This window comes from Periplaneta americana, chromosome 10, assembly GCF_040183065.1.
Source record: "Periplaneta americana isolate PAMFEO1 chromosome 10, P.americana_PAMFEO1_priV1, whole genome shotgun sequence".
NCBI lineage: Eukaryota > Metazoa > Arthropoda > Insecta > Blattodea > Blattidae > Periplaneta > Periplaneta americana.
In genome coordinates, this window is record NC_091126.1 from 2147155 (window position 1) to 2167951 (window position 20797).

The following is a 20797-nucleotide window of genomic DNA, read 5'->3' on the forward strand; positions in this document are numbered from 1 at the left end:
GTGCCACTAGTTTCCTCCCGCATAGCATGCATTATGAACTCTGCTGCTGGTGACATTTCGTTCTTGTAGCACTCGTACATTGTTCGTCGCACCAGATCACGTGTAAAATAATCGATTTTTTCAAACGGATGGCTTCTTTTTTTCCGGAGTGTGATATGTAGATGGATCTTCAATATTTTAGATTCTTTTTAAGCTGCTTAAACTAAGGACTGTCGCTTCTTCCATCAATTGATTAATATTTCTCCTTTTCAAAACCCCACCTAACTTCACCATTTTCAATTATTCTTCTTCTAATAAAGTTCTTAATGCTTTGCACTATTAGTACACTTTGTTTTCGTAACTTCGCCCCCTTTCCTATTGGCGATTTATTACAATTCTTACGCTTAGTCGGCGTCCTTTCAGAAGAAGGCCCTGGTAGTGGCTGTGGAGGCACTTCACTATTATTAGAGTATATCCACGGCCAAAATAAATTAAACATTGTACATTCACTGTCGACTATCGTACTGCTGGAGACCACAACGCGCTGTTACTAAGACACAAGTGAAACTGTAATGCACTGGCAGAAATATTCTTTCGAAAATGTAAAATTCACAACATAGCATTCTGGGCAGCTTCCTGGTGATATCTTTGTCCACGGTTTCACTAAATCTGTCAGTCAGATTTATGGTTTCCTGACCCCAGCCCTCTGACGAAGGTTCTTTACTTGTGAAACCAAGAGTATGTAGGCATCTTCCAAGAGAATTAGACCTACTCACAATTGAATAACTAGGATTGAAAATGCATTAAGTCCAAAGAAGCAAATTTTACAGGAGAGACAAAATACATTGTAACTGCATTACTTTCTGTGAAAAAGTAATGACTGTGGATTCATTTTATAGAGTTTTCATACCTACACATGTACCAGAAACATTATTGCAGATATGTGCAATCAGGATGTATTTATGAGGGTTTAAATGACCTGGACTAGCATATTTTCGATTCTTGGACATGATTAGTAGGAATTGTGGGTGTCATGAGAAGTTTATATGTACACCTGATGTCTAAAGAAGCAAGTGAATGATTGAACACAGATTAGCAGTAAGTTATGCATTACTGCCATCGCTGGAGTCATCCTCATCTTCCTGTGACGGTAATGAGTTGTACAAGTTCTGTGCATCTATGTAGTTCCGCAAGCATGACACCACTTCGTTGACACCTTGTTTAGCGTCATATTCGGCCCACATATATATTTTCCCTATTTGATTCTTTCCACTGGAAATGCACACATTATAAACCCAAATCTGTCGAAGATAGAATATCTCATTAACAGGGAGATGAGGCACTGGCATATTCTGCTGAAAATCGAAAACTAAACATTCAACAGTGTCATCTTTCTCTACCCTTTCCTGGAATGCTCGTAAATTCGTATAAAACTTTTTGACCTTCCTTTTAAAAAGTGTTAACTCTGTTTCCAAATTGACTTTCACGATTTTATATCTATCTTGTGAAATTTCCATTTTCAGCATTTCACAGCATGTATCAACATTAGAGCGTCCAAAAGAGTAACTAAAATTCTCATTAAGGGATTAGATACAGCTTACAGCAGTAAATTTTTGGAATTATTCATCGTTTTTTTCCTCCATTACTGTATCTTGTACAATAATGAAAATTAGTAGGTATAAAACATTGTCCTTGTGCTATATGAAAAAAAAAAAAATACGATTAAAAAAAATTATATATATATATTTTTTTTTTTTTTTCAAAATTCAAAATCGTAGCAGGTCACTGTGCAGTGATGAAGCGTTTCCCTCATAACTAAAAAACTATCCAATGTTCAGTGATGAATTTTTTTGTGTGTATTTATGCATGTCATATCTACAATATGATGCAAAATTACTTCTCTACTTTTGATAGATTGTCCGATAAAAATAAATTCACTTAAAATGGTTAGATATCAGTAGCTTATACTCTTCTAACACAAAATAAAAAAAGTATATATTATTTGTTAAGGAATGTAGTTGAAAGAGCATGGTATCGTAAAAATGAGTTTCAGCAATAAAATAAAGGAGAGAGAACATGAAAAAGTTAAGAAGTTTATGAGTTATGAAAGAAATGCTTCATCACTGCACAATGAATAATTCAAAAAATTTACTGCTGTAAACTATACCTAACTCCTTGAAGTACTTTCGGTAGTAATCATACTTTATTGGGCACTTTATTCTCTCGATGTCAGCTCCCGCATTAACTTTCAAATAACATTCAGGATAATATTTTTCTAGAAAAAGTTCATGCATTTTCATTACACTCAAACCTATTTCCAGATACCGCTTCTTCTTCCCACCTATTCGTAGGTGGCAGCATTGTTTCATAATTTAAAGTGTAAGCTATTCCTAATATTATTATAAATTTTATTAAAGTCTTCTTCATATTAAAAACCAGGTTTGAACATTCAGCATGACCAGGACAAACACGCTTTTCATTCATGATTGAAAACCAAGTTTGAAAATCCAGCAAGTCCAGGACAAGCACGCTTTTAATTCCTGGGGCCACATTGTCAGTGCTTACAAACATGGGTTGGAGATGGACTACCTTCGTTTCCATTCTCATGATGATGTGCATCACCAAGAAGAACATGCTGCTGTGTAAAACTGCTTTTGCGTTTTGTTGGACTTAAGCAGTTTTCAAACCAGGCGATTCAATTGTTGTTTAGTCAACTGTTTGAAGACAGGTTTGAACCTCATAAGTGACACCAGTAAGGCATCACTCATGTGGCAACTAAGCCAGGAGATAATAGGTAGAGTGGCTAGTTCCTTTTCCCCCTCCATTGCATACATCACTGACTAGTTACATATTGCACTAATCAGAGTTCAGATATATACAAACAATTGTTTTTCCGCCAACACATATCGCCAAGTAAGATGTAGGTACTGTCTGATAATAGATGTACATATCAGCTAGAATCTCAATGAGAGGTACGCTCACAAATGAGTACGTACCTAATCTGGATCAGATTTGAATCATCATTGTAACAATTGTATACTGTAGACCAGACCTGCACAAACAGAGTGGGAGAGTCGCGTTAACAGCTCACCGGAAAGGTATGTCGGAATGACGTAGGCCTACTATAGGTAGTGGATAGTCCACGCAGCTATCTGGTGTAGTGTGTATTATCAGTAGCTATTTCACTTTGTCTATCTACGGCTACATAATGGAGGAATCTAAAAGATGGAAAAGTGATCATCAGGCAAATTATTTCAATAATGCATGGGAAAATGCTTATTTTTTCACAGCAGCTGGAGTCAATACTTATCTGCCACAAAAGTTTGAAAGAAAGAGGAAAACATAATATAATGCGTCATTACTAGTCCACACATAGAGATACGATGGTTTTGTTGGTGAAGATCGCAGTAAAAAGGTTCAGGAGTTGAAAGTTGCATTATTACATGAGATAGGGTACGTTAGAATTTATTAATCTTTAACAATTTAAATATCGCTCTTCAGGGAAAAGGCCAGCTTATTGTTGATATGTTGAATAAATTACGGGATTTCAGTCGTAAACTTACGCTTTTCGTAAGTTAGTTTCGGGAAGGTACTATGGCTCACTTTCCAATGATAGAAACTGCTCGTGATGAAACCATGTTAAACGATTATGTGCAAATATTAATTGAAATTCAAAATGAATTTAATGCTAGGTCTCAAGATCTTGTCTTAATTGGAAAGAGGTTTAAAGTTATCATAATAAATTCCTTCAATGTCAGTTGAAGCAGTGTCATACGATTTACAGCTTGGACTTATTGATATTCAGTGTGGCCTAAGGGCAAAAGACTGTTTGAATAACACTACTAGTGTGGTTGAGTTTTACAAGACTAAACCTCAGCAATAATATCCACGACTACACAAGCTGGCTGTGAAAATTATTGCTATGTTTGGCTCAACATTTATATTTGTAAGCAACTGTTTTCTATTATCAACTTTAATAAAGGCAGACATCGAACATTTGTAACTGATGTTTTATTACGATCAGTACTGTTCCTTTCAGCTGCCAACAGCATAAAACCCCGTTTTGATATACTGATAAATAAAAATATAACAAAATGATATTGTATATTTAAGTAGCTATAGAGTTTATATTATTTCTGTAAAATAAATATTTCTTTATTAATTAATAATAGTCCAAGATAGTTTTGTAAACACTGAACGGGAATTCATTTCATGAACACTCGTACTAGTACTTTTGTGTACATTTTGTACGAGATCACCCCTTCTTCCAGTTCACCCTTATACAGAGCACAGCCAATATCTGCATTCCGCTCTCGAGCTGTGAGCTGACTCGGAGAGTGCAAATCTTGTGCAGGCCTGCTGTAGACTGCCGTTGCATATGGTCACGCCGGTATTTTGTTGAACTCAATCATTTTCTATATTTATGGCATACTGCCTCACATCAGTTCATACACTTGCATTTTTTGTAATCGAGATTTGATACTATCAGGAGACTCTGATGTGATGTTTCAAATGCGTTTTGAAATACATACCGGTACGTGTATAAATTCAAATGTTCCACCTTTAGGGGAATACCATTCGTGACCTTGAACTTTTCGCTTAGTTTGTTGGCTTCGTCACATCCAGACTGTGTTGTTTCCAAACTTTTTCCCCAGGGACTGTATGCAGTAAGTACATTATATACTTTTCTGTAGTAAAGCTTTGCACTGTATGTAGTATAATAATAGTTTATTATTAGTAGTATTATTACGACTATCATTATCATTATTATCATCATTATCATTACTACCATTTTATTGAAGACAGTAAATTGTTATGTGCGCCTATGTCCATACTTTGCTTCGTGAAGATTTATATCAAGAATTGTAATCTCAACCTACTGTACTTGTTTTATCACATGCACTTATTGTGATTTTATACCACATAATTCTGCTTAACAAACCTTACTTGATGCTGTTCATTCATCAGCTTGTATTATTGTGCCTTTATAGCATCTAGATTTATGCAACTTTGACTTGTTGATAGGACGTTAACCACATAAGATTTGCATGTTTCTTGTGGCAACTATACATATTCTCACGCAAAGTAACTTGTGTCTACTTCCTTGCTGTCTTACGGACCCACACGTTCTGTTACAACCTGCTCATAGTACATTACAGTTTGTATATTTTAATTTTTAACATTTTAACTTGTATAATAGTTTACACATGTATAATGTTGTTATTTTATCAGTGTGTTTTTAAAACTTGTATTAACACATGACACACTGCACTTGCTTATTTACATGTACACCTGCACTATACTATATTTCAGTAGTTTCATTAATGTATTCATTTGGCATGTCTAATCTGAAGATGACTCAGTCGAGTCGAAAACGTTCATATCTTAATGAAAAATGTGTACGAATAACTTTTAGTTATTTTGTTCCTATATAGATAAGCATAGACTGCCCTTGTATTTTGACTTAATAAGATTATAGCTTATCGGATAGTCATTATGGCTTTTAAATTTGTAAAATTACTGGTACATATTCAAAGTGTTTAAGTGTTCGAAAAATATATTATCAAATAAGGCCAGTTTAAGAAGTCAAGATAATTGGAAAATAGGTACCCAATTTCTCGTCCGGTAGGTATATTAGAATTTGGGTGGTATCCACTGGTTGAGAGTAAAATTATCATTGTTTTCTATTTTACCGGGATTTATATTTTTTTATGTTTCGAATGGAGTTAAGTACCGTTACAGTAGTGTGGGGGGGGGGGGGGGGACCGCGAACAAATGTTTCGCCCAAAAGTTTGGGAACCACTGGCTAAGATACTGATAGTGTTTCCCAATAATTGCGCAATAAGGAGCTAACTCAAATCGTAAGACAATGTGCCGTAGGCCCTTATTCTGGTAAGTATTCAATCATTCACACCAAGAAAAAGAATGAGTTAGGAATGAGGCATGTTTATGTGATCACCTGATCAGTGCTGTGCAGTAGCCCTCATAAACATAAAAACACGGCAATCAGTCTTTGCATTACCAAAGCTTTTTGTAGGAAGATGCGAGCAATTTGGCAGCCATGCTTCCTCACCAACACCATGGAAATCTATGATACTTTTCTCTCTATAAAATGGAATGTTTTGTTTTATGCATATTCACATGTACTACACTTCATGGCTATAGCAGTAACTTTCATCAGTATTCTCTGAAGGCAAAGTGTAAAGTGAAGTGCCTGCTGAACGATCTGGGAATCATCTCAACACCAAGATGAGTTCTTTTGTGGCGATGGTCTGGTTTAAGCCTTAAGGTGATGAAGGGACTTTGTAAGCAAGCAAATGGAGATGCTTGTGAACTTGCAATTCTCTACTAGCCTGTATAATTGGCTTACGTGGGCTTCTAGCGAATGATTGACGCACCTCAACCGCAGTCTCTTCGGTCATGCTTCCAGTCTCTCGCAGAGTTCTAGCCCACTCAGATTCTATTCCTTGAACACGTGTAACTGATTTAAATTCTGCAAATCAGAGCATGCACTGCACTTTACACTATGGCATCCACACCTCGGCTGACTGGCGCATAACCTGTCCTCATTCCTCTGCATTTTACAGAAAGTGACGCAACAATGAATGACCTTGTAAAGTGTGACAGAACAAATCTCGATTCTGCTTTGCATTATACACTGTTATTTATGTATATCTTTAGCCTGGTCACCATGTACAGAGAGTTCCCACAGGCAGCAAGTAGTCTGAACATGCTTCCACTCCACCCTTTACCGCTTAGCTTCACACTACCATCATTAGCTGGGACCAGTCGTCATAAGAACTCTCTATATATTATCATCCTATTGTAATAATGAGAGGACCATAGTACAACACTAAACATAATATCATAACAACATAAATATATAATTAAATTCCATGCACACGTAATATGACAAAGAAAAATGAATGTATAATAATCTGTAAAAAGGTAAAAGGTAAAGGTATCCCCGTAACATGCCATGAAGGCACTTGGGGGGCATGGAGGTAGAGCCCTATGCTTTCCATGACCTCGGCACTAGAATGAGGTGGTGTGGTTGGCACCACGCTCTGACCACCTTTTACCCCCAGGAAAGACCCGGTACTCAATTTTATAGGAGGCTGAGTGAACCTCGGGGCCATTCTGAAAGTTTGGCAACAAGAAAAAATCCTGTCACCACCTGGGATCAAACCCCGGACCTTCCAGTCCGTAGCCAGCTGCTCTACCAACTGAGCTATCCGGCCGCCAGTATAATAATCTGTAGTCTAGATAAATCAGAATTGGTTACTACAGAGTAATAGATAAGGCCTAATTGTTTAATGTTGTGCATTAGGTAGGCCTTATCACGAAAAAGACTAAATACAGTAGCTGAAATAATGTTTAGCAAAAAAGAAAATTATTGAATATTTAAATACTTATATAGTCACAATCATGCCATGGTATGAAAGAAAAACCTCACAACCTCGAGCGGGATACGAACCTGCGACTTCCTATGCTCCGGTCAGGTGCTCTACCAACTGAGCTATCGAGTTCGTTTCACGCCAAAGGCTTGAAATTCTCCTCTCATACTGTCGACTCTGTTCTAGTCAGCACTGCTTATGGGTGGAAAGAAACATTGTAAATGTAAACTTCATCTTACGATGTTGGATGACGTATATACGTCCTTTGATGTGACATTAATGAATATTTAAATACTTATATAGTCACAATCATGCCATGGTATGAAAGAAAAACTTCACAACCTCGAGCGGGATACAGGAAGTCGCAGGTTCGTATCCCGCTCGAGGTTGTGAGGTTTTTCTTTCATACCATGGCATGATTGTGACTATATAAGTATTTAAATATTCATTAATGTCACATCAACGGACGTATATACGTCATCCAACATCGTAAGATGAAGAAAATTATTATATATAGATCAAGATTTTATAAAATGTACAACATTGTACAGCCACGGAAACATAAGTGGCTGGACGTGTTTTCTGAACTGAGTGCCACATGGTACAGCATAAATTAAACATGCATTTAAAGAACAATAATACGATTAAAACTAATCCTGAAATTGTGATATACAAGAATATGCATTGTATTGTAATCAAGATTTAGAATGTTGGCATTGCTACATTTATGTGTGATTGCCGGTTGAAAAGTAGATATTAGAGATAACATTAATCTTTGCCAACCAACTTCAACGTTATACCCATGCTTTCTATATCTAATTGATAGGTGAATGGTATTGTGCTATTCTGTCAAGAAAATGTTTCATGTTCGATCTCCAATAATGACTTTTATTTATTATTATTATTATTATTATTATTATTATTATTATTATTATTATTATTATTATCATCATCATCATCATCATCACATTTTTGCAATTTGAATCTCCATTGCTCAGAAGAGAGAATTGCATGTTTCAGTAAAACATATTGAGAAAATGATATAACCCTCCAAAGAGCTGTTTTGGTTGTCCATTCAATATGAGCGACTTTTTTAGTCGAATGGGAAAGGATATTATAAGATTCAAACAGTTATACAGAGCAGAATGAAGTAATTTAAATTTGCCAGTAGGACTAGTGTTATCACTAGAGCTCGGATTTTATGTATTACATATTCTGTTCCTATATATGTACCTTTAAGAAAAGCTAAAATGTCGAAGAATCACACCGAAGGGATCATTATTCATAATTTTTAAGTTACATATTTTTACATAATTTGGTGCATAATAAATATTTAGGCATACAGTATATTACATATTTTACAGGATATTGCATATTTCGAAAGAAAACATATATTTTAAACCCATTTTCCCTCGATATAATTCAAGAATTATACATCTGGAAATTGTTTATAAAACTTATCCCTTCGTCTCTTCTGCATAAGAATAATTTCATAATTAAAAATAATAATGTACGGTATTCTGTAAAAAAAAATGGACATCCCTTTGCCATGCTAATAGTTTCATTATCCCTTAAGAAGTAATAGTAAAATAGGAACAAATACCAATGCGAAAAGTGGGTCATTGACTCATTGTACTGCTACCGCGGTGAAGGATAGAGTGAAAATTACCCTGTGGGTATGACCGTTTGGCACAAACACCCCCAATCAGTTGCTCTGATAGAAAACAGCAGTTCCTTCAGTATTCTTGAGAAGCTCATTCTGATATCAGGTAAGATAGTCTACTGCCATGCATCCAAATTAAAAGATTGGATTTCAGTTGACGATGCCTTAACTAGTGAGGGTAAAATCATGCTGTTGAAAGTGTGTGACAAAGCATTGGATGCTCCATGAAGTCACAATTAGAACAGCATTTAAAAACTGAACTCAATGTGAGAAAAAAAACGTGATCTGTCGAAAAACAAGTTCTTCTTACACAAGTGGTGCTGGAACCTTCTTCGTCTTCTACCAGTGAATTTAATAAATATTTGTGCATGGCAATTGTTTCTGTGAACATACCATGGTATAAACTTAGCATGCCAAAGTTTCAAGCATTTCTATGTAAATACTGCAACTTCAATATTCTGGATGAATCAACACTCCGGAAAAATTATTTGAACTCCTGCTACATTGACACAATGGAAATGATTAGAGCTGAACTTGATGATTCCTATGTATTGGTTGCTGTTGACGAAACATTCAATGTCTTGGGTCATTTTATCGCAAATCTCGTCGCAGGTAAATTGGATCTGGAAACTCTGTCCAAGTCTTATTTAATTTACTGCAAACCTCTGCAACAGACAAATAATGCTAGTTTCTCGATCCGCCAACAATGAACTTAAGAAGTTAGGGATTAACAAAGAAAATGTGCTGGTGCTGTACTCATATGCTGCATCCTATTTGCTAAAAGCTGTGGGTGCCCTTTCTGTGTTTTACCCCAATATGGTTCACTTCACGTGTTTGGCACATGGATTACACCGAGTGGCTGAGACCATAAGAAATAAATTTTCTGAAGTGAATGGTTTAAATATCAGCAACAAAAGGAGTGTTCCGCAAATCTCCCTATCACATGTAGTACTACAAGAATCTGTTTCCGGATGTGCCTTTACCTCTACAGCCCCTGATTACTGGATGGGGAACGTGGATAGAAGCTGTGAACTTCTTTAACGAACATTTTGAGACAGTGAAGTCAGCGATGGAAACATTTTCTCCTGAAAGTGCATCATCTGTGCATGAGTCCATGAGTGCCTTCCAAGATTTGATACCATAGCATACATCACAAGTCACTTCAGTTGGATTTCGAACACCATTATAAAGCTGGAAACTTCTGAATGGCCCTCCATGAATCTATGCCGATAGTGGAAGATGCAACCAATAAACTGAGTGTTGTGCAGGGAGTAATCAGTGGGTGTGTTCCAGTAAAATTTAATGACATATTGAAAAGGAACCCAGGATACATAACTTTTTCCACGGTATGCAAAATACTTAAAGGTGAGTGTGTGCAGCTCTCTGAGAGCATTGCCCCTAGTATCATTCCTCATCTGAAATACACACCAGTTACCTCGTGTGAAGTTGAGAGGTCGTTTTCCATTTATAAGAACATTCTAACAGAATGCAATCGATGACTGGAGAAAATATAGAAAAATACTTCATTATTAACTGCGCCCCCAAACAATAATTAAATGAGGTTGAATCACAAGTGCACCTGTAATTTTTATCAGTGTGCAAAAATACATCTAATAAAAGTTAGATTTACAGTTACATAATTTTTTATTTATTACATATTTATCCACATATTTTGCCATTTTTAGCTACATATTTATGTACAGTTACCCTGAAAAAGAATGAGACGATTCTTGGTCGTCGGATGTTAAAGTTCTACAGCGCGGTTCACTCGATATCGACGTAACGATACGTAACATGACAAATAGTACAAGAATTGTTACAAGAACCACAACAAGGACAAGGACCAGAATAAGGATCACGAAGAAGACTGCCATATAAGGCCAGGATTTCACAACATAGCTCGAGTCACAAAATATCATTGCTTCACTGCACCGAATGGCAAATGCCTGCTAAGGGATCTACATTCTGGACTGCTGCTGTCACTGTCTTGTCTCGGTAGCTCATATAGTAGCGTGTCGGTTCCACTTTATAACCGAAACGTCTCGTGTTCGATACCGGGTAAAACTTTTTTTTTATTGAGGTGTAATTAATTTGTTCAGAGTTCCTCGACTGTCTAATTTGCCGAAAAATATGGAATAATTTATGCTCAATTTCTGGGTCTTACAAGTGGGCTGAACCTCGTCAAAAAAAAAAAATCTTTCTTGGAAGTTAAAAGCATTCTTCCTCAAACAAAAATCATAAGAAACAAAAAGAGACCTGTTAACTTAAAATCTTGTCCACATGCCATCAGCTTCTATTACAGCTCTAAGTCGATCCGACTTGGATGTCACGAGATTGTGGAATAAGTTCTGATCCCCGGGGAGATCTACCCAGGTGTCAACAACTTGATCCCACAGTTCGTCTCGATTTCGAGGGCGTCGCCGGGCATAGGTGGCTATCCTTCTCTTTTTCAATTCCGCCCATAAATTTTCGATGACATTCAAATCAGGTGACTTCGGAGACCAATTAATCATTTCGATCTCGGGTCTTCTTTGAAACCATCTTTGAATGCTTGCAGCATAGTGCACGGGATGGTTATCCTACTGGAACAGCAATGTTCCTTCGGGAAAACGTTCTCGGGCGGAGGGAAGGAATATATTTCCAGAATGTGCTCGTAAGTTCCCGCATTAAACCGGCCATCGATGCGTTCTATAACGCCAGATCCATCATAAGACATCCACCCCCAAAACGATATGCTAAAGCGCCCCGATCTTTCACGTCGGTGCACATAGCGCTGGTCATGTCGGAGACCATCCTCACGATAGACACGGACAGGACCTTTGTAATCACTCGAGATGGTTGTTTCGTCGGAGAAAATTACATTTCTCCAATCGAAATCCACTCGATTGGTAGCGAAGGCAAGACGGTCGACAGCTTGTGCTTCCCCCAATATTTCCATTTGCGCAGCCCTCCGGCTCTTAATACCGCCGTTCCACAACCTACTGATCACAGTCTGTGAAGAACCGGGAAAGTTAGATGCTGCTCTTACTTCGTTAGCAGTCCGAAAGGGGTCCTGTCGAACTGTCTCGAATAAGAGAGCATCCTCTTCCAATGAAGAAATCCGCGGACGCCCAGGAATAGGGCGATTTTCGACCTTCCCTGAATATTGGTAACGATGAACCCACCTCGCGGCTGTACTTCCAGGAACACCGACCAAACGGCCAGCAGATCTAGCCCCATATCCAGCCTCAACTAGAACTATAACTCGCTGTCTCATGTCACGTCTGTTCGCCATTACGATGAGAAATGAGGGATGACGATAATACTTTAATGTAGACAATGACTATGTAACGTGATATAGAATTATTGAAATAAGGGGCATCTTGCACAGTAAGAGTTAATAAATCAACTCTAACTTAAATATTTAAATAACAGAATATAACAGGAAGTCCAATTGTTGCGAAACTAATCAAATTAAATCTAATTACATTAAGTAAACAAACCCCAAGTTATAACACCACATTGCTACAGCTAAATTGTAGGTTATTAACATAAGCATTGAATAGGTCCGTGGTTGTGCGTTGGAGACAAAACCATCATCGAAATATCGAATCTTGCGGAGGAATGTAACTTCTTGCTTTTTATAATGTAAATCAGACTTCTAACTACAATCATTCATATTTCTTACACTATTTATTAATATTTATAGCCAACATTGAATTTGTAAAGAAAAGACTTTAGAAATCTCACATGGAATTTGTGATCTGTAGTGACATAAACATAGATTATCTCTCGGAACTTTTCCGTAAAAGTAAATTAAATTCACTCCTTGAAACTGGAAACCTTGGTCGCAGAGTCATTTTCCCACAGCAAAGAAGATGAAGTAGCACAGCCATTGATAAATGTTTTGTACACAAAATTAGACTGAATTCCTATTCGACAGAACCTATAATCAATGGCTTGTCTGAACATGATAAACAAATCCTAAGTGTTTCCAATGTCACTGAACAATTTCAAAATATTAATTTAAAAACTAAGAAAGGATCGTAAATGCTGTAACTGGTGATTATTTACATTTATGTCTACAAAATGAATCTTGGAAGAACATATATGATACTGGTACTACTGATATTAAGAGTAAATGTATTGAATTTTTCACTTAATATCATAATCATTTCAGTGGATGTTCTCCACTCAATGTTGTGAAAAAATTCAAAAGTAAAAACATGTAGGTAACGCAGGGACTTCAAAATCTCATGTATTAAAAAGAAGAATCTATATTAATGAGTTGCAATGTAATGATCCTCATGTTCTTAAATACTGCAAGAAGTACAGTGTAATTTATCAAAAATTATGAAATAGGGAAATAGAATATATTTGAATAGAAAAGTACAAAATTCAGATAATGCAATTAAACCTATTCGGAATATTATTAAATTTAAACTTGTAGATATCCTAAGAAAGAAAATATTTTTTCATTAAAACCAATGATTATAAAGTAGAGGATCCCAAATATATTGCAAATTCTTTTAACGTATTATAGTATATAGTACAGACATATTATTGACAACTTAAACATTCAAGATTTTGCAAAAGATACTGCAATTGGTTACTTAACAGATGCATTTAATAATGAGTAACTTATTAATATATATATATATATATATAATTAGTCAATAACAGCAACAGTGCTTTTTCATTCAATCATAACATGAATAAAATTGAATGCTCTTAAATTAAACACTATTGCAAACACGTAGATAAAATAGTTAAAATCAACAGAAGGGGTGGGAATGAAATAATCCGAAGCCATACTTTTAACAAAAATTGTTTTGTGCGAGTACATTTCTTACACATATGGGAAAGCTATTAATAAAATATTGTAATAATTACTCAACAAATGACATGGCCTAAGGACTCTAAACCTTTGTAAAAGTTTGTCTATTATTATATATATTTTTAAATTTCATTTTAATTGTTAGTTTTTAATATATATGCATTTACATTGTATATATATATATATATATATATATATATATGTGTGTGTGTGTGTATATATAAATGCATTAATTAGATTAACGTTTATAATATTATAACTTGTAATTTTGTATTGTTTGCGATCATTAACACTTAATCTCAGGACTTCGTAAAACTCTATTTCAACGTTACTTAGCTATTTCAACGTTATTTAGATAAAAAAAATCGTTGTGTAGACCAAGAATCGAACTCACACTCTTCTACATAACATGCAGTAGTCTTACCGTCTGAGCTATTGAAACGACATGAAAGCTTTCTTTTCTGTACGTAGTGTCGTTCTAGCCATGAAGGTCCATTGTTGATTTAACTACACGATTTATGTATATATTTATCTTTTAATTACGTAATATCGTATTTTTTGCAGTTTTTGAAGTGAATTTCGGAACGATGCTAGTAACAAACCAAATAGCCTGAATTTAAGTAACTCAATATTCGTTATCTTGTGTATCAGTGCTCTGGTCTCCGATCATGCGCAGTGTCTTACATCTGAGACTTAGGAATATTCAATCGTCTCATCCTTTTCCAGGGAAACTGTACATATTTCTCATTTTCATATTACATAAAATCAAGGCACTAGACTATCCTACTCTATAATGAATGAATGACGGGAATAAGGGGGAGGGGGGAGGGATATTTAAAACGTTCGAGTTAAATAAACTCGTCACAAATTGAATACTAATAATTTACAGTCTGACAAAATTATATTTTTCTTTCAATGAAACTCATATTCTACTCCATATTTATCATAACTGCATAACGTTAATATTATAAAAACGTTAACACTGGAATATCAAATAGCTTAAAAGAAATTGAAATAAAATGTGTGTGAAAATGTTATGTAAATTTAATTTCTGAAACTTTAAAATAGTTTTATAACTTCATCAACCAAAAGCAGAAAAATTGTTTAAAGTTTTTAAACTCATGGGGTTTGAACGTCGAAAATATATAAGGGGATAATTTCTCAATTCGTATTCCTAGCTAGGCCTAAGTCAGTACAGCAAGAGGTGCAGACAGAAAGGGCTATTAGAGTAAATTAACGTAAAATTATTGGCACTATCACTTCAAAATAATTCATCATCTTTACTTGAATATATTATCAATTTATCATTCCAGAATATTTTCTTCTCGTCTACGAAGGAGGGGCCCGAAGACTTACACTACAGCCTGAGGCTTATTGTGCTTACCACTCCTAGTCTATCATTTGAATACGTTTACCGCATTGAAACTTTTATGCAAACGGGGATTCAAAACTATTTGAGTCTCAAGATCGTATTCAAACGCGTATCATATTCAGAACGATCTGATTAAGCTAACCGCGTGATCGATCGTTATTTGTTTGACATGTCACCTGTTTTACCAACAGCAAGCGCAATGATGTATGTTGAAAAGTGAGTGTTGTAACGCATAATATTTTGTATTTTCTTGAAAGCCATTATTATCATTCTTCATTAACAGCCATAAATTACGTTTCCATGCGCTTCATTAAGAAAACTCAACATTGTTTACGGCTAAGACCTATAGAGTGACCAACATGCTAACATGTCGATGACATTTTAAGCAACATAACTACTGGGTGTAAACTATAGAGCAGAACAGGTTTCAAGGCTCTTAGCCAGCCGGCAGACTTGCTATGCGCACGGAGGCGAGTGACAGGAAGTCCGCAGTAAATATACACTACGGTTTGTCGCGTAAGTTATTTCTAACAAAGAAACAAACAATAAACACTTAACAATAAAAGTACTCACATTATCAAGCCAGTAAATATACACTAAGGTTTGTCGCGTAAGTTATTTCTAACAAAGAAACAAACAATAAACACTTAACAATAAAAGTACTCACATTATCAAGCCAGATGATGTTGGAAGTGCCTCCCTTCGTTGTTCAAGCATTTCTGGCACCTGTTTAGGAAATTGGCCATTACACTCTGCAGTTCCCTTTGAGAAATGACAGCAATTTCTTAACGAATGTTAGTCCTAAGTTCCTCTAAAGTGTGTTGATTTGTTGTAAACTTTCCCTTTTAATGTCCCTCAGAGATAAAAATCGCAGGGGGTTAAATCGGGGGAATGAGGAGGCCAGATGTTAGTGATAACTCTATCTTCAAACACTTCATGGATTTCATGTAAGGAGAAGTTGGCTGTATGTGCCATCGCAGAGTCCTGCTGGAAAGTCGTGACAATTCTTTCCCTATCAGTTAATTTGCCAAAAAATGACCGTAAAAAATTTTGCACATACCTCTCACTATTAATTATTTCCGCAAAAAATATATATGGACCTATTATTCTCTCGCTGATAATAGCGCACCACACTCCTATTTTTTGATCATGCAGGGTTTCTGTTGAAGGAGGTTTGTTTGTATATTAATATACCCACTTAGGTGTAACCATGATTCGTCCGAAAAGAAAATTAGATTAGATCCTTAATGCAGTTTAAGTTCTTGCACTACAATAAATTTATAGGGTTTTTTTAACTTCAGTAACTTTGTAGCTGTTGGAACAGAGCCATAGGAAATTTCCATTTGCTGAGAAAGACGTCGAAGTGATTTTCTAGAAGACCTTTCCAGAGCGTGTCCGCCGTGTCCAATGTTATCTGTAGTTTCTCCTGTGAGTACTGTAAGTGGTTTATTATGTTTCTTATCAAGAAGACTTCCCCTTTCACGTACAGGTAATTTATTTATTAATCTATGAAATGTAGTTCGACATGGAACTTGAACATCAGGAAATCTCTCTTTAAATAATCTCCTTATGGCACTCGCAGATTCTGTACGGACGTATGAATCATAAATGAATACTTTTTTGGGGAACAAAATACCGGTAGGCCTACCCGAATTGAGCCATTTCACTTAATACGCACTGTAGCGTCACCTAACAACGTGCCAAGTTTGCAAGAGTTCGACTCACAATGAAGCCCCACCTCAGGCCGGCAGGCTAAGAGCCGTGAAACCTGTTCTGCTCTATACTGTTCACTCAGTACTTTCGATACCTACTTCAGCTTCCGTATTCAAATCGTTTTCAACACATACTTATCGAAAATTGCATGAAAACAGGGATCTGGGAATCGTATTCAGTATGGTAAACGAATTCAAATCGATTTGTATACTCCATGAAAACGTAGTAATTATTGTTCTATAGCGATGAACTTATATGCGTACCACAAGTATTTTTAACACGGTCAAAATATCGTTGAGCGCGAAAACAAGCTATAAATGCAATTGTACGGTTGAACTTGAACTCCGAAGAAATTAAACGTTCAATTTATATTTCCATGAATGTTCACGAACACACGCACACACACTTCTCATCCTTTCTCTGTTATTTTCTTTCACTCTCAAGCATAAGTTACGTACGCGCTATTAACGAAACGGTTATGGAATCCGCAGCCAAACTCACACCATACCTAAAAAATAAAAGTTGGAACATTTGATTAGCAAATATTATGTTAGGCAGGTTTTGTACGGTCTCCCTGTTTCTCTGATATAATTCTACAATTTCTTCATATCTTGATGCAGGACATGACGAGTGCAGACGTGTCGCCACTTCGTCAAAATCATTGTAGGCTATTTCTAGATACAATGCGTTCCACCAGTTGGAGCTAGGATCTAAAAACGTGCGAAACATACACAACTCTCAATAAAGTCTACGTACCGGTATTGAAGACGTAAAAACTAACTAAACATAATTTGCTTGTTTGGTTTCCCATGTCAGCTTCCAGGATGATTGGATTACCTCTAAATGAAAAAATGATCACAGAAACAACTCTAGCTTTTATGACTATTTTAGACACATTCTGCGGTAGCACATGATCATGAGCAATCAGTAGGAATGTGTGGCTCCCCGATCCCGATCCTTCTAACTCTAAAAGCCATAGTAGGCCTACCCTGGAACAAGCAGGGTGCGAATTGAATATGTTCTCCAGGTGATGATATTAAAATGTAATTGCCGATAAAAGAAATATTGTCCATGATAATGTATAGGCCTAGTGTTGGCCAACTCGTAAGGTCGTGTTCAACTTACATTAAAGAAGAAATGAGAACAGTTAATAACATATAAAATACGGGAACTATAAATATTTATGCAGCTGAAAGAGATAAATGTTGTCATTTTCATTTAGGGGTCATCAGATTCTCCAGAGTAGGTACGATCCCCGGCATTCCCCTCCGTCAATTCGCATCCTGGGAACAAGTGAAAAATATCCCGGAAAAACATCGAGAACTGCGACTAGTGATGCGTCACTTCTTAAACAGGTACAGCAAATGTTTGAAACAAGAAGGCAAACAGTTAATTTTGTGAATTTCTTATATTTAATAATATGTTACATCAGTACTTTGTGGATTGTAGGATTACTGGTATGGCCGACAGCAAGCTCTGCTGCAACGGCTCGGCCAAGAGCCAGGTTGAAGCGTTGTGGCTTCCCCAAACGTACCGGTATGTATACAAACACACAATTCGCCTTATTACACAGTTGCAATATAAATCGAGGCCTGTTCAGGTGATCACAATTTGCCATCACATGTCACGAGAGTCTATATGCCACAAGTGGGGCAATGATATGTAGACTATATTATTACACCGGAAATTAAAATCTCTACCTTTCGTAACATCCACTTGCAAAGGTGCTGGGTTTCTCAATTTGTGGCATAAATGTGTTACCAGTGGAAAACTGGATACACTTGCGTTCTCAGGAATCATAAAATTTTATATCTACATACAATAATGGCATATTCTCCGTTGAAATTTGGGAATAGATATTCTCTAACGTAATAGCCCAATTAGTCTAAATTCCGAATACTTTGCTGTTTACAAATTCTAAATTTGCCACCACAATTTAAACTTCAATTCAAAATATCGCTCAGCTATATCTTCTTACAGCCTTTGTTTTGCTGAGTGTGGTATAATCATGTCTTCCCGTTAGGCAGTACTAGTATATGCAATAATTGTTATATAGGGTTGTTTCCGATCTCTCATAACGAATTTGAATGATATCATGTGCTTCAGGAGTCACACGACAGCCGAACTGTGGCGCCAGGTGACAGACCAATAGAGAGTAATCTCATAGTCAGAGTGCACGGCGACTCACAGCAGAAATTCCTAAGAAAATCGATCCTTTTTGGGAGGGATACATAACAACCCTTTCCGATGCCAAGTACAGTTAAGTGAAAATAAAAGAAGTCTGCAATAAACGAGATTTCGTTATTTCCAAGAAAGGCATCTTATATGTACTTAATAAGACTGGTAAAGCTCGAATGGAATTAATTTGTATCATCTCGTGGGGTGCGGCGACTTGGGGGGGGGTGGTGGATTTGCTTGCTTTTTCCACTCTGGAATTAATCCCACCCGACCTTTGCCAGTCTTATTAGGTAATACACAAGATGCCTTTCTTGGAAATAACGAAACCACGTTTTTTGCAGGCTCCTATGATTTTCACGTAACTGTACTGGCGTCGGAAAGAGTTGTTATGTACTCCTCCCAAAAAGGCTCTATTTTCTTGGGCATTGCTAGTGTGATACACCGTGCACTCGGATTATGAAATCACTCATTACTAGTATGTCACTTCTCGCCGCAATTCAGCTGTCGGTGTGATTCTGACGTACATGACGTCATTTAAATTCGTCATCAGAAATCGGAAACAACCCTGTACACAAAATGTAGTTTCTAAAGAGAACTCCCTAGACTCACAAACGAAGCGTCATAATATACTAACAATAATTCATCTCTATAAAATTGTTTCATCTTATGCAAGGAGAGCATTCAAACACTCGCTGGTGAATAGGCATTATATTTTTTAAATGTATTTACTAGTCTAATATTATTGAACACATCATATTATGAAGCGTGTGAGTTTGACAATCCATCAGATCTCTAACTCCAGACAATTATCCAATAATTTATTGTGCGAACACTAAAATTATGTACACTGAACACTAAATACTTCTGATATTACTAAGTAACAAGTTGTCACACCTGTCGTGAAACATTAATAAATAAAAGAAACTACTAACAGGTATTCATGCCGGCTAAAGTAAATATCAATTTCTCCTACCCTCTTTCTTCGTAAATGGCACTGTACTTTGAAAGGTATCTATCTTGACAACCAGCCCATCCTAAAAGCATGACCACGGGCAATTTGTCTTCATCATAAACAAACACGAATTCTTCAGTTTCGCTAGTAGGTGTTGAATCTTTTGGTGTCGGTGATGGAAATTTGATATAATACTCCAAGTCGTCGTCTGCCATGTTTACAGACTACCTCTCCGATACCGTGTTGCCAGATCGTTGTCAACAATGTCAAAATCAATAGAATACTTCATTATATATCAAGAACAGTTACAAAACTATTTACATTCCATTATACTAAAGGAATATATTCCTTAACGTTTCTGTATAAAACATGAAGTTTTGTTTCTATATAAAGACTTTTATGATAACAGTAGTAAATATAATTATATGGGCGTGTTGAGGAACAGTGTCGTCAATTTAGCGACTTTCTCACTAGATCTGGTCTATTTATGTTAGTTTAACGGGTAAAATCGATAAAAATTTGTAGTTTTGATATGGGGATTCAGTGGTTCCTTCAACCCTCATAGCGGAAAATTATTCTATTTTTACATTGGAAATATATCAATTTTCAATTAAGCGAATTCGAATTCTATACTGTTTTATAGCGGATTTCTATTAGTCGTGTTGGCAACACTGTTGGAGAAGACGTCATGATTATATAGCCATAGACTAAATATCCGCTAGAACGC

General features: G+C 36.3%; 1 protein-coding gene across 3 annotated transcripts in view; it reads right to left on the reverse strand.

Annotated features, from left to right (window-relative positions):
* LOC138707380 (transmembrane protein 53) overlaps positions 1 to 20467 on the reverse strand; it is a 64639-nt gene extending 44172 nt beyond the window's left edge. The window contains exons 1-2 of one of the 3 annotated variants that reach the window (XM_069836712.1): positions 20092 to 20203; positions 15895 to 15953 (exon numbers count right to left, since the gene is read on the reverse strand). In XM_069836712.1, coding sequence (XP_069692813.1) covers positions 15895 to 15944 — 50 coding nt within the window. In that variant the 5' untranslated portion in view covers positions 15945 to 15953; positions 20092 to 20203. Of the gene's footprint in view, positions 1 to 15894; positions 15954 to 17448; positions 17495 to 20091 lie in introns of those variants that run through there. The other 2 variants (XM_069836711.1, XM_069836713.1) reach the window with 2 other exon arrangements.
* Positions 20468 to 20797: the final 330 nt, after the last annotated feature.